General features: G+C 48.7%; 1 protein-coding gene across 3 annotated transcripts in view; it reads right to left on the bottom strand.

Annotated features, from left to right (window-relative positions):
- Window positions 1-8,233: 8,233 nt before the first annotated feature.
- The window catches only part of gja5 (gap junction protein alpha 5), a 58,251-nt gene continuing 51,371 nt past the window's right edge, over window positions 8,234-15,113 (bottom strand). For all 3 annotated transcript variants that reach the window (XM_012971385.3, XM_004918217.4, XM_004918216.4), the window contains exons 2-3: window positions 14,683-14,822; window positions 8,234-10,326 (exon numbers count right to left, since the gene is read on the bottom strand). In XM_012971385.3, the coding sequence (XP_012826839.1) occupies window positions 9,208-10,302 (1,095 nt within the window). In that variant the 5' untranslated portion in view covers window positions 10,303-10,326; window positions 14,683-14,822 and the 3' untranslated portion in view covers window positions 8,234-9,207. The remainder of the gene's footprint in view (window positions 10,327-14,682; window positions 14,823-15,113) is intronic.

The raw sequence follows: 15,113 nt of genomic DNA, 5'->3' as shown, positions 1-15,113 counted from the left end.
TATTTGCCCCTTCGCTTATAATCAAACATTTCCCTTGGCGGTGCCAACCACCTGTCCCGGGCGCTTGGCATTCCCAATGGGGGGGCTATTTTTGTGCCCATGGAGGAGAGTTTACTTGGTTACGGAGTTTGTTGCTCGGGAGATTTCCCCGCTGACGCGCGCAGTGGTTCTGACTCGTAGGATCCAACGTCAAAGCCTTCGGCAAAGGCTCAATCAGCCCCGTCAGCAGGGACTTTGTACCCCCTGGGCAAGTGTTGGGCTCCCACATCCGTACAGTACGATTACTGGGGGCAAATGGCCGATATGGGGCTATTACGGTTGCCAAGTGGCCGGTATTTCACTAGTCTAACTGGTACAATACCTGCCAGGGCCGGGGCAGAGATTATAAAATTACGGGCAATGTACTTGCTGCTAAATCCCTAATATTCTGCCTCCAGCTCCCCCCAATTCCACCTCCACTCCCCCTCCATCCTGCCCCCCACTCCCCCCCAATCCTACCTTTTACCTTTTCCACCCTGCAGTTTTTTTCCTGTTTTCCCAACAGCTTAGTAGCTCCACCTCCCTTTGTGTCATAGTCCTGCCCATTTTTGGTCCCGCCCTCCACCTCCATTTCATTGGCCAGTTAGGGGCCACAGGAAAAGTGGCAGCCATAAGGGGCTATCCATTGGCCCATTTGCTCATATCATTCTGGATCCTGGATCATTTTCTTAAGGATGTGGTTGGGTCTGAGCCCCTATTTGTGGTCAAGACGCAATCCTCAGGCCAAGGTCCTGTTAGCCAATCAAACATGTAGCGATACAAAACTCACGTTCTACCCCCCCCCCCCCGCCAAGGCTTTGGGCTCCCCCTACCAAGACTTTGGGCTCCCCCTACCAAGGCTTTGGGCTCCCCCTACCAAGGCTTTGGGCTCCCCCTACCAAGGCTTTGGGCTCCCCCCGCTAAGGCTTTGGGTTCCCCCCACCAAGGCTTTGGGGTCCCCCTACCAATGCTTTGGGCTCCCCCTACCAAGGCTTTGGGCTCCCCCTACCAAGGCTTTGGGCTCCCCCTACTAAGGCTTTGGGCTCCCCCTACCAAGGCTTTGGGCTCCCCCTACCAAGGCTTTGGGCTCCCCCTACCAAGGCTTTGGGCTGCCCCTACCAAGGCTTTGGGCTCCCCCTACCAAGGCTTTGGGCTGCCCCTACCAAGGCTTTGAGCTCCCCCTACCAAGGCTTTGGGCTCCCCCTACCAAGGCTTTGGGCTCCCCCTGCCAAGGCTTTGGGCTCCCCCTACCAAGGCTTTGGGCTCCCCCTACTAAGGCTTTGGGCTCCCCCTGCCAAGGCTTTGGGCTCCTCCTGCCAAGGCTTTGGGCTCCCCCTGCCAAGGCTTTGGGCTCCCCCTACTAAGGCTTTGGGCTCCCCCTGCCAAGGCTTTGGGCTCCCCCTACTAAGGCTTTGGGCTCCCCCTGCCAAGGCTTTGGGCTCCTCCTGCCAAGGCTTTGGGCTCCCCCTGCCAAGGCTTTTGGCTCCCCCTGCCAAGGCTTTGGGCTCCCCCTGCCAAGGCTTTTGGCTCCCCCTGCCAAGGCTTTGAGCTCCCCCTGCCAAGGCTTTTGGCTCCCCCTGCCAAGGCTTTTGGCTCCCCCTGCCAAGGCTTTGGGCTCCCCCTGCCAAGGCTTTGGGCTCCCCCTACCAAGGCTTTGGGCTCCCCTTTCTTCTGGATGATTGGGTCACTAAGCGAGATCTATAGATATATCTATTAAAGGAGACATATTGGATAAATAAAAATCCTGTAGGCAATTATGAAAAATGGCCCCTTTATTGGGGCTCCCTATAGATCCTCTCAGGTCCCTGTCTGTGTTTCAAATGAGGGGTGGGCGTGTCCTAACAGTCCCTGCCAGAAGTACAGTGGGAGGGGGAGAGCCAATCACAGCCCTGCAGCCACACAAGCACAGACAGGCTTCAGTTCCCTATCAGGTCGGCCTAGCTGCTGATTGGTTCCTATCCTACAGTGCCGCCGCCCCCCTGCACAGCCTGGGAAAGGAGGCAGCAGGAAGTAGATGGGCGGGGCTAGTGGGGTTACACAGGGCCCAAATGGTTTGGCCGCAGAGTCCAGGCCCCGGGGGGGGGGGGGCTGCTTGTTTTGGAGCTGGAAGTGTTTGAGGCCGCGGGGAGGAATGCAGCGCAGGGAGGCGCTGGGAGATGTCAGCCTCTCGTAGGGTTCCTCGTACAGACGCTCCTTTCATTCTCTGTCAATAACAGGATGGGACCCCTGCAGCAACGTGTCAGGCTTATATCTGATGGGGCTCAGGGCCAGAGTTAGGGGGTAGGTACATTTATACCCCAGCTGTTATTTACCTACAGCTTCCAAAATCCACTGCATGGAGAAGGATTCCTTGTTGTTCCAATATCTTTATGGTATCTCTCTGTACAGGCTATGAGCAAACTTAGGGGGCTGTTCCTGCTGAATTGTGCTTAGTACAGGGGGAATCCCTATGTGCCATAGTTTTATGGTATCTCTCTGTACAGGTTATGATCAAACTTAGGGGGCTGTTCCTGCTGAATTGTGCTTAGTACAGGGGGAATCCCTATGTGCCATAGTTTTATGGTATCTCTCTGTACAGGTTATGATCAAACTTAGGGGGCTGTTCCTGCTGAATTGTGCTTAGTACAGGGGGAATCCCTATGTGCCATAGTTTTATGGTATCTCTCTGTACAGGCTATGAGCAAACTTAGGGGGCTGTTCCTGCTGAATTGTGCTTAGTACAGGGGAATCCCTATGTGCCATAGTTTTATGGTATCTCTCTGTACAGGCTATGAGCAAACTTAGGGGGCTGTTCCTGCTGAATTGTGCTTAGTACAGGGGAATCCCTATGTGCCATAGTTTTATGGTATCTCTCTGTACAGGTTATGAGCAAACTTAGGGGGCTGTTCCTGCTGAATTGTGCTTAGTACAGGGGAATCCCTATGTGCCATAGTTTTATGGTATCTCTCTGTACAGGCTATGAGCAAACTTAGGGGGCTGTTCCTGCTGAATTGTGCTTAGTACAGGGGAATCCCTATGTGCCATAGTTTTATGGTATCTCTCTGTACAGGCTATGAGCAAACTTAGGGGGCTGTTCCTGCTGAATTGTGCTTAGTACAGGGGAATCCCTATGTGCCATAGTTTTATGGTATCTCTCTGTACAGGCTATGAGCAAACTTAGGGGGCTGTTCCTGCTGAATTGTGCTTAGTACAGTAGAATGGCTATAGATCTGCAGAGGCAGCAGAATGTATGTACGGTATCTCTCTGTCCCAGTGGGGTACATTATCCCGTATAATACATGAGTGATACTCAGAGTTCCCTGTATAACTCAGCCTGCAGCCTTGTGCCTTTATATGGGGGGCACAGAACCCCTCAGTGACTGCTAATATCCTTATCATTTACAGTAGGGGGTACATTATCCCTTATAATACATGAGTGATACTCAGAGTTCCCTGTATAACTCAGCCTGCAGCCTTGTGCCTTTATATGGGGGGCACAGAACCCCTCAGTGACTGCTAATATCCTTATCATTTACAGTAGGGGGTACATTATCCCTTATAATACATGAGTGATACTCAGAGTTCCCTGTATAACTCAGCCTGCAGCCTTGTGCCTTTATATGGGCACAGAACCCCTCAGTGACTGCTAATATCCTTATCATTTACAGTAGGGGGTACATTATCCCTTATAATACATGAGTGATACTCAGAGTTCCCTGTATAACTCAGCCTGCAGCCTTGTGCCTTTATATGGGGGGCACAGAACCCCTCAGTGACTGCTAATATCCTTATCATTTACAGTAGGGGGTACATTATCCCGTATAATACATGAGTGATACTCAGAGTTCCCTGTATAACTCAGCCTGCAGCCTTGTGCCTTTATATGGGGGGCACAGAACCCCTCAGTGACTGCTAATATCCTTATCATTTACAGTAGGGGGTACATTATCCCTTATAATACATGAGTGATACTCAGAGTTCCCTGTATAACTCAGCCTGCAGCCTTGTGCCTTTATATGGTCACAGAACCCCTCAGTGACTGCTAATATCCTTATCATTTACAGTAGGGGGTACATTATCCCTTATAATACATGAGTGATACTCAGAGTTCCCTGTATAACTCAGCCTGCAGCCTTGTGCCTTTATATGGGGGGCACAGAACCCCTCAGTGACTGCTAATATCCTTATCATTTACAGTAGGGGGTACATTATCCCTTATAATACATGAGTGATACTCAGAGTTCCCTGTATAACTCAGCCTGCAGCCTTGTGCCTTTATATGGGCACAGAACCCCTCAGTGACTGCTAATATCCTTATCATTTACAGTAGGGGGTACATTATCCCTTATAATACATGAGTGATACTCAGAGTTCCCTGTATAACTCAGCCTGCAGCCTTGTGCCTTTATATGGGGGGCACAGAACCCCTCAGTGACTGCTAATATCCTTATCATTTACAGTAGGGGTACATTATCCCTTATAATACATGAGTGATACTCAGAGTTCCCTGTATAACTCAGCCTGCAGCCTTGTGCCTTTATATGGGGGGCACAGAACCCCTCAGTGACTGCTAATATCCTTATCATTTACAGTAGGGGGTACATTATCCCTTATAATACATGAGTGATACTCAGAGTTCCCTGTATAACTCAGCCTGCAGCCTTGTGCCTTTATATGGGGGGCACAGAACCCCTCAGTGACTGCTAATATCCTTATCATTTACAGTAGGGGGTACATTATCCCTTATAATACATGAGTGATACTCAGAGTTCCCTGTATAACTCAGCCTGCAGCCTTGTGCCTTTATATGGGGGGCACAGAACCCCTCAGTGACTGCTAATATCCTTATCATTTACAGTAGGGGGTACATTATCCCTTATAATACATGAGTGATACTCAGAGTTCCCTGTATAACTCAGCCTGCAGCCTTGTGCCTTTATATGGGCACAGAACCCCTCAGTGACTGCTAATATCCTTATCATTTACAGTAGGGGGTACAATATGAGCTATGGAGGGTCAGTTAGGGGGGGATTTGGGGTGAGTGCTTATTTGTGCCCTGGGTACCCCTGGAACTATAGCAGGGTGACTGTTACCCCAATGTTTCTATATATCTGTAACCTTGTTATGGGCTAAGGGGGCCCAGCCTGAAGGCCAGTTAGGGGGGGATTTGGGGCGAGTGCTTATTTGCGCCCTGGGTACCCCTGGAACTATAGCAGGGTGACTGTTACCCCAATGTTTCTATATATCTGTAACCTTGTTATGGGCTAAGGGGGCCCAGCCTGAAGGCCAGTTAGGGGGGGATTTGGGGTGAGTGCTTATTTGTGCCCTGGGTACCCCTGGAACTATAGCAGGGTGACTGTTACCCCAATGTTTCTATATATCTGTAACCTTGTTATGGGCTAAGGGGGCCCAGCCTGAAGGCCAGTTAGGGGGGATTTGGGGTAAGTGCTTATTTGTGCCCTGGGTACCCCTGGAACTATAGCGGGGTGACTGTTACCCCAATGTTTCTATATATCTGTAACCTTGTTATGGGCTAAGGGGGCCCAGCCTGAAGGCCAGTTAGGGGGGGATTTACCCACGTATCCATCCCTTAGTAACGGGTATAAACAATATTTTCTGAATAATTAGAATCATCAAATCACATTTTTTTTCCATTTTATTTCACAATTGTCCAAAAAAAACACTTTTCCTGCTTGACAACATCTTAAAAAATATTTAACATCTGACAATTTTTAGTGCAAAATTACTGCGTCGACAAAACTGCATCTTCCTCCCGAAAATAGAAAGTCCCAAAGTTTAAGTTTCCCATCCAAGTTTTACATCCCAAGGGGAAAGTCTATAGGAAGGCGGTTGCCTGTGTTCCGGGGGGGTTACCCCTTGCACCCCCTGCTGCCCAGGCAGTTACCTATCACAGCCAATCGCAGTTCCCTGTGACTGGTCTAGAAAGCAAATATGTGATTGGCTGATACGGGCAACTGCTCCTCCCCTTTCCCCTCATTCACTCTCAGGCACAAGGATTTGCCACAGACAGTGTGGGTGCAAATATGGCAGAATAAGGTGCAGGTTGGGCATAAAAGTGTTATAAAAAAACAACAACAACAGGCGACATACATGAAATGGGTTCACTGTTATAGGCCCCTCCCCTTTACCTATCATTCTAGCTGTAAGTATCACATGGTATAAATGAAATCACAGAAGGCAAATCACACCTAGACCTCGTATAAGCTAAAGGGTATATATTATCAATCCAATCAAAATCCACCAGGTTTTTTCCCAGTTCCCTGACCAACCCAATCTGACCCTGTTAGGAACCTAGCTCCGTGCCCCCCCCCCAAATGTACCCTAGGCCCATGCCTCTTCTGCCCCACCCCCCCAGGTTCAGCCATGTCATATATTTATAAGATGTCTATGGGCTCACCGGTCGAGGCCAAACTGCAGCCAATGAGAGCGTGAGAATATTCCCAGGGCGAGACCGACTTGTAGCCAGTCAGGAGATTAGAACATTCCCAATTCACAAACTGCCGACTGCAATACAAACAGCAAGAAAAGAAAGTATCGAACTTATCTGTACATGAACCAAATGTTCCTAAATTCATTGTCTTAATATAAAATACAGAAACATCCACTCTGAGTAACATTGGCCTACAGATGTGATATTCCCACTCACTGGCTATCCATGTAGGGGCCCAACCCGCCTTTCCTTCCTTCTGGCAACGGTCAATTCTCAATCATTTGTAAAACCAAACTGAGTCTAAAAACAAGTGCAACTGTCTAATATATGAATTCCTCGCTCAGCAGTCAGAACTATAGGCCATAGGCACCAATGCGGGTTATGCACAAACACATTCAGGCTTTGGCCTCATTCAATAACCCATAGCAACAAATCACTTGTCTCATAACTGGGCCAAATTGGGTCTTGTTGGTTCCTAAATTCTCGTAGGCTGGGCCGTGATTATATATAGGCACTGAGGGCCTGTGCCGATGGCAGCAGTCTAAAGGTCCCCATACATGGGCCGATTCTAGCTGCCAATATCGGTCCATTAGATCAATTCGGCAGCTAATCGGCCCGTGTAGGGGAAGGAACGACAGGCCTACCCGACCGATATCTGGTCTGAAATTGGCCAGATATTGATCGGGCAGGTTAAAAAATTTAGTCGGATCGGGGACCGTATTGGCTCGTTGATGTGGTCCCCAAACCGACTGCCCCATTGCTCCCGTTATAATTCGATCGTTTGGCTCCACCCGTAGGTGGGGATATCGGGAGAAGATCCCCTCGCTTAATGTGTATGACCACCTTGAGGGGGGGGCAGCCCTTGGGTGCCTATATAATCAATAAAGCTTAAAAAACTCCCAAACCCCCCCTATCTGCCCCTAGACCTACCATTGGAAATCCGGAGCAAAGCTGGGAAGTGAAGTCATGTGAAACCACACGCTTACTGGGGGGGGGGGGACCAGGTATCCAGACCTAAATACTTCCCTACGAGACATAGGTATCAATCCACAATGTTTATCACAAGGAAACAGGGTCGGACTGGCCGGCAGGACACCAGGAAAAAAGCTGGTGGTCTTGGCTCCCCCGTGGGCCCAGATCCGATCCCAGCTGGCCTCCCTCCCTCGATCGTATCTACTTATGGGCACTCAGGGAAAGGGACAGGGCCCCAGCATGGAGCATATGTGTGTGGCAGGGGCCCCTGGGGGTATATGTGGGGCCCATGGGGTGGCACCCCCAGTCCGACCCTGCAAGGAAACACCTCATTACTAGTAAATATGGAAAATAAATTTGACGTAAGAGACATTATCAGAGATTAATTACTATATCTAACGAATTCATAAACAATAAAGAAAGGTGCCTTGTATAAAGAACATGACTATAACGATCCCTGTTATTAATTAGCATCCAACCAGGCTCATTAAACTGACCTTGATGAAAATCTAGGAGCACATAAGTCTATGGCTGGACCAGTTGAATCTTCCCCCATGTTGGAGTTGGAGATGTTTGATTGACCTTCATATGGGCCAGGTCGCCAAGCAAGACTTGTAGTACGACCCCCATGACAGGGCACAGGGCATTGCTCTACACCAGTGATCCCCAACCAGTGGCTCGGGGGCAACATGTCGCTCACCAACCCTTTGGATGTTTCTCCCCGTGGCCTCAAAGTAGGTTTCATTTCTAAATCTCTGGCTTGGAGGCAAGTTCTGGAAGAGACAGTTTTACTCCAAGCAGAGCATCCTACAGGCCAGCAGTCCCCATGGGGCTACCAAATAGCCAATCACAGCCCTTATTTGGCACCCCCAAAGAACTTTTTCCATGTTCGTGTGATTCACCAAGACTTATTACATGTAACTGTGGCTCACAAGTGCAAAAGGCTGGGGATCCCTGGTCTGGGGGGTATCCCTGTCTCTTGTAAATGACCTGGGCAGCTATGTGGCAGTACCACTTACTGGTTGGCTATATATCTCCTGTATAGTACATCCCTGGATCCATATATGTGAGAATCATGAGCTTCATGCTTCCTGTACTGTAGTTAAGGGGGTTCATGTTATGTTTAAGACGTTAACAGAGCAGAGAACATGGGAAGGGAGAGCGACAGTGCCAAAGAAGTTCTCCGTTGATCATGTAAATTGCCCATATTTTGCTAATAATGTATAAAATATCTGGCATCAAGACATACCCTGTGAAAATGATGATTGAAGACCGAGACTTAATGTATAATATGGGTTTCCAAATAGTAGTTCTAGTCCCCACCTTCCCAACAAGGAACCAATGCCTGAAGGTCATTTAGAGTGAGAAGTTCATTTACTACTGTCCTCCATGTTCCTGGAACTATCACAGCTTTACCAATATGACAATGTTTTCAAGTATCTATAAACTTTTCATGTGCTAAAAGGGGGACCGGACACAATTGGACCCCCCTTATGAAGGCTTCAAACCCAAAAAAGTCTAAAAAGAAAAACCACTGTTAGACCTTAGGTCTTCCAAACCGCGGGAGATAAACATGATTGACGTAATGGTCAATTTCAAGTCTAGAGCACCCACCGATGCAACCAACAGTCAAACATCTGACACGGCTTCATCTCAAAAATATACATTCGCTACTTTTTTATAATCTTTGGCAAGATTGCGGCCAACCAGTCTGACTTTGTATCCTGACCAGTTGAAGGCACGTAACACTGGTTTTGGAGGCATCTAGGACAACGACGATTTCATGATCACACAGACAAGTCATCTGAACGGGCTTTGCTGCTGGCTTGGCTGGTCTTGCTCAGGCTTCGGGGGCTCTGGCAGTAGCCGTTCGGTGTATGGTGCGGAGTGGAGTGGTTGGATACCGGTGCATTTTGTGCATAGCTTATGTGGATAAATTGCCCGTCTCGAATGTCTTCTTCGCCCTGGACCTTTTCCGTTGCAAAGTTGGCCGTGTTCTGCTGGGAAGCCAACGTATTGCTGAAAGGGCTCTCAAACTTACCCTTATTGCTGCTTAAACACTGGTTAAAGTCCGGAGGCGGAGTGCAGCTTTGGGAACGGTGCCCCGGCTCTACGGCTGCGACCCTGAGGGCGCTCGGGTTGTGCGTACCGGCACCGGCAAATTTGTGCTTGATCTTTTTCCACGCCAGGTAGTAGAGTTCTACGAGGCTGAGAAGGAGAGAGAGCACCCCCACAGCCATCATAAATACAATGAAAACGTTCTTCTCCGTCGGCCTAGAGACAAAGCAGTTGACGGGCTGCGGGCAGGGCGACCTCCGGCACGTGTACAGGGTTTCCAGGAATATTCCATAGAGCATATACTGTCCCACGATAAAAGCAACTTCCATCAGGGTGCGGATGAGGATGCTGCATATGTAGGTGTTCAGCAACGTCCCCTGAAGCCGGATCCTGCCGCTCAACTCGTCGGTGTAAACGATCTCCTCTTTCTCCACCGCATATTCCTTCTGATGGTAGGACGGCTCCCCGCTCAGGTTCTGCTTCGCTTTCTCCTCTTCCCGGTGCTTCTTCTTCTCCTGGACGCGGACGGTGTGGATGGCGTGTCCCATGTACAGCAGGGAGGGGGTGGAGACGAAGATGATCTGGAGCACCCAGTATCGGATATGGGAGATGGGGAACGCTTTGTCGTAGCAGACGTTCTCGCAACCGGGCGTGTTCGTGTCGCACGTAAAGTCCGACTGTTCGTCCCCCCAGGAGGATTCCGCCGCCGTGCCCAACACCAACATCCGGAAGATGAACAGAATGGTCAGCCAGACCTTGCCCACCACCGTGGAATGTTTCTGCACCTCTTCAAGGAACTGGCCAAGGAAGCTCCAGTCGCCCATCTCAGTTTATCTGCACCAAAGTGTCTGTGGGAAACACACACAAACAAATATAAATTTTACAGAATCTAAAATGCTTTATACAGAGACATTTCTATTCAGTAGGAATACAGTCATGGGAAACCCATCAGTTAATAGAGCTTCTCCAGCAGAATCCTGCATTGTAATCTGTTTTTCCCATGGGGCTAGCCATATTCTTCATTTCCCAGGGTGCCACAGCCATGTGACCTGTGCTCTGATAAACTTCACTCACACTTTACTGCTGCGCTGCAAGTTGGAGTGATATCCCCCCCCCCCTCACCCCCAGCAGCCGATCAGCAGAACAATGGGAAGGGAGCAAGATAGCAGCTCCCAGTAGGTATCAGAATAGCACTCAATAGTAAGAAACCCAAGTCCGGCTTGGGACTCCTCCAGTTACATGGGAGTAGGAGAAACAATAGGTTAGCTGAAAGCAGTTCTAATGTGTAGCGCTGGCTGAAAGCTCAGACTCAGGCACACTTTACTGCTTTTCTACTCTTTCTGCATCATTTGAAATCCTGGCAGGGGAGGAGGGACTAAAACACTGATGTTACAAATTGTAACAACTTCCCCACAGCTTACAGACAGCATGCAGGAACTACATAACCCACAATGCATTGCACTGGGATGTTCCTTTCCTTATTGACATCACGTGTGCAGCAGGGAATTGTGGGATTGGGAGGAGGCAGGCTGAAGGCAGGCTGAGGGACAGGCGACTACTGTTACATTTTATTTGAGTCACAAAGTAGTCAGTCGGATCAGCAGGGGAACAGGGGGCGGGGCTTAGGGAACAGGGGGCGGGGATTAGGGAACTGTTCCAAACCAGATTATTACATTAAACATCATGAAAAGGCTGCAGATTTTTTAATTGATATATATTGCAAAAATGCTTAAGATTGTGATGAAGTTGTGTTTGGGTGGAGTTCACATTTTCCTATAATAAGCTATGGATAACCAGTTGTTTTCAGTTCTCATTACTGAATTAAAGAATAGACCGAGGCCACAGAGTAATGTATATACAGTATATATATATATATAGTGAGGGGGAGAGAGCTCTGTTTTCCTTACCTACATTTCTCTTGGTTAAAGTGTTTCTACCAGGCTAAAAATACCCCATTGCTCTATTTAAACCAAACAAAGCCGGAGGGGTTATATTTTAGGAACCCTGACTGGTGTTTATGGGTACAAAGCTTTAACTCAATAATCTCCTTCACCTTCCAAATATTTATAGAGAGACAGCAGCGAGACGGTTCTGCCCTGTGCATGTCGGGCGTCACAGTAACGGGAGGGGGGGCAGCGATGGGCACCGCACTGGTGCCAAAAGCCCAGACACTCATGTCAACTTTCCTTTATGTGTCTGGAGATATATCCTGAGGGGAAATGGTTTATACAGAGTGGAGCCAATGGACTAGCGAATGTGTTTCTGTACCAGCCCAAGGCCCTTTAGCAGGGGAGATGCCCCCCAGTAGCTCCTCATCCTCTCCAAGGCCCCTAGTGTATGATAGGGAGAAGGAGAGCCCCCGTTGGGGAGAAGAACTTGTTGCATATGGCACCCCAGGTTTAGTGCACATTTGGTACAGTACTGGCGGAACCTGGAAGGTAAGCTGGGGAATCATGGGATACCTAGAGCTACAGGCAGTGGTGTAACTTGCGCGGGGCCCCCCTGCAAAAAAATCTTTTTTTTGCAGGGGGGCCTCGACCGTGCTGGTATATTAGGAGGAGGGGGCCAGGCGGGGGGACTAAGGTACATCAGACCCCGCAGTCCGGGCCCCCTGCAGAACGACAAGTCCCTCCTCCCCCGCCCTTCTCCAGCCCAAACCGCACCTCCTGGCCTCGACCGTGCCGGTATATTTAAGGTAGGAGAGGGGCCAGGAAGGGGGGACTAAGGTACAGCAGACCCCGCAGTCCGGGCCCCCGTGCAGAACAACAAGTCCCTCCTCCCCCGCCCCTCTCTAGCCCCAACCGCACCTCCTGGCCTCGACCGTGCCGGTATATTTAAGGTAGGAGAGGGGCCAGGAAGGGGGGACTAAGGTACAGCAGACCCCGAAGTCCGGGCCCCCTTGCAGACCACCTACCCCCGGCGACTGTGCTGTATTGATGGTTATGCCCCTGGCTACAGGGCTAGGGGAGCAGCAGAGTAACCATGAGACTACTAAAACAGGGGCAATTATTTTTGTTTTTATTTGTCCATTAAGCCTTTATATATTGTAAGGCCAGCGCTGAACTCACTGGCCACTGCTTACCCTGCCAGGAGAAAGGGATGGGGTGGGCACAGGCAAGGGCAAGCGGAAGAAACCACAAGCGCGGAGGTATGTGTTGGGGGGTTGTTGCAGTGGGGGGATTCACAATGATGTGGGCAGGGGTGTAACTACAGAGGAAGCAGACCCTGTGGTTGCAGGGGGGCCCAGGAGTGTAGGGGGCCCAATAAAGCCCTAATTAATGAGCAATTTCAATATACCTTGATAGAATATGCCAACTGACCAATATTTTGGAGAACTAAATTGAATTTGCTGTGGGGCCCAATAACATCTAGTTACCCCGCTGGATGTGCGGGACTCCGTGGCTGGGGGGGTGGGGGGAAGCCCCTGACACCCCAACCCTACACTGCCCCCTGCTCCAGCTTGGTCCTGCCTAAAGCCCGCCCCCTATTTACCTAAACCCAACCCTTTCATGGCAGTCAGGGCCCCTTTGCCGGCCCCCTTCAACTCTAAATCTATGATAATAAAGGGGAAGTCACCCATCTGCTCAGCCAGACTCCCCCCCTGCAGGAACAGCTTGTGGCCCTCCAGCTGTGCGACTGGAAGAAGCCATTCAATAACAGCTGGAAATCCCAAAAAAGCAAAAAATAAATCTTTCTTGAGTGTTTTCCAGCATTCCTGAAATATTCTGCTATTTTTTGTAACACAACAAACTCTTGTGCAATACGATGTGAGTTTTTAACTGGGAAGATCCAAATCTCTGGCGCGGGGGGGGATACGATAAAATCACGGCATCTATTTATAAATAACAATGGCCGGCTGAACTGGGGGGGGCGGGGGATGGGAATTATGGGAATTGACCCCCACGGATGGGATTTCCAATTATATTTACTTGAGCGAATAGAAAAAACTCAAATACTGAAATTTTTTTTGCCTATGACATATCCCATTGACTTCTATAGAAACTCACAAGTAGTGATGAGTGAATTTTTTTCGCCAGGCATGGATTCGCAGCGAATTTGCACATTTCACGATTGGCGAATTGCTTTGCAAAACTTCTGCGAAAATTCACCGCAGGAAAAATTGTTGCACGTCAAAAAATGTTGTGGTGGCGACGAAAATGGGCGCAGTCGCATCAAAATTGGGCACGGGTGCAACAAAAATAAGATGCGGGCGACAAGAATAAGATGTGGGCGACAAGAATAAAATGCGGGCGACAAAAATAAGATGCGGGTGACAAAAATAAAATGCGGGCGACAAAATAAGACGTGGGCGACAAAAATAAGACGCAGACGACAAAAAAATATACGGGCAACAAAATAAGACGCGGGTGACAAAATAAGACGAGGACGACAAAAAAAGACGGGTGACAAAAAAAGACGCGGGTGACAAAAAAAGACGTGGGTGACAAAAATAAGACGTGGGTGACAAAAAAAGACGTGGGTGACAAAAATAAGACGTGGGTGACAAAAAAGACGCAGCTGACAAAAATAAGACGCGGGTGACAAAAAAAGACGTGGGTGACAAAAATAAGACGTGGGTGACAAAAAAAGACGCGGGTGACAAAAATAAGATGTGGGTGACAGAAATAAATGCGGGTGACAAATACATTTTGCTGATTTTTGGGGATTTTTTTGGCAAAGCGAAACGGGACAGATTTGCTCATCACTGCTCGCACGCTTTTAAACTGCAAAGTTTTACAAATATTCGAGTTTGGAAACATAACTCGAATTTGAGTTTTTCAATTGCCAAAAAACTCGAATCAAGAAAAAAAAATCAAACTCAACTGTTGATAAATCACCCCCCGGGCGTCTCATATCCCTCCTTATCTTTCTTAGAGACACTGTAGGTCAGCCGTCTGTATTAGGGCTATTGCTCAGAACCCCCCCCCAGCACTTGAAAAATTAACTTGCCCTACTGTGTAAAATGCCCTGGACTGTGCTCTCAACATGGCATCCAAGATAACTTAGATAAATAATAATAATAAATGTGAGAGTTTTAGTTCTGATACAACACCCTTCCTTCTGTCATTACTTTGAGCTGAAAGACGAGCACAGAGCAGGTTTGGTCTCACCCCCCCCCCTGTTGTGTTTATTCCATTCTTCCAGTGACTGAACCTGTAGTATAAAAAGCAGTAGAAACGGAGGTTGTGCCCAGTGCTCATTACCTTCCCTGTAAGTTGTTTGGTCTCATTAGAAATGTTGACAACAGCCAATCAGAGAATCAGATTCCATGCCCAGGGTGCATCCGTGCCCCCTGGTTGGTGCTTATGAACAGCAGCTTAATCCAAGGGCACAGTCAGAGTATCTGAGAACAGAAGGGAGGATAAAGAACATTATTTATACAATAAATGTACAGATTAATATATCAGTGTATTGTTATAAACATAGCTAGAATCTCAGCCATAAAGCAGGGCAGGACTGCTGCTTACAATGGGGGGATCAGATAGGATCTGTGCCACTGTGACAGAATGCTCTGTTATACAGATAGCTAGAATCTCAGCCATAAAGCAGGGCAGGACTGCTGCTTACAATGGGGGGATCAGATAGGATCTGTGCCACTGTGACAGAATGCTCTGTTATACAGATAGCAAGAATC

The sequence above is a fragment of the Xenopus tropicalis genome, chromosome 2, assembly GCF_000004195.4.
Source record: "Xenopus tropicalis strain Nigerian chromosome 2, UCB_Xtro_10.0, whole genome shotgun sequence".
Lineage (NCBI taxonomy): Eukaryota > Metazoa > Chordata > Amphibia > Anura > Pipidae > Xenopus > Xenopus tropicalis.
Note: the sequence above shows the minus strand (reverse complement) of the source record. Positions and strands in the feature narration are given on the sequence as shown.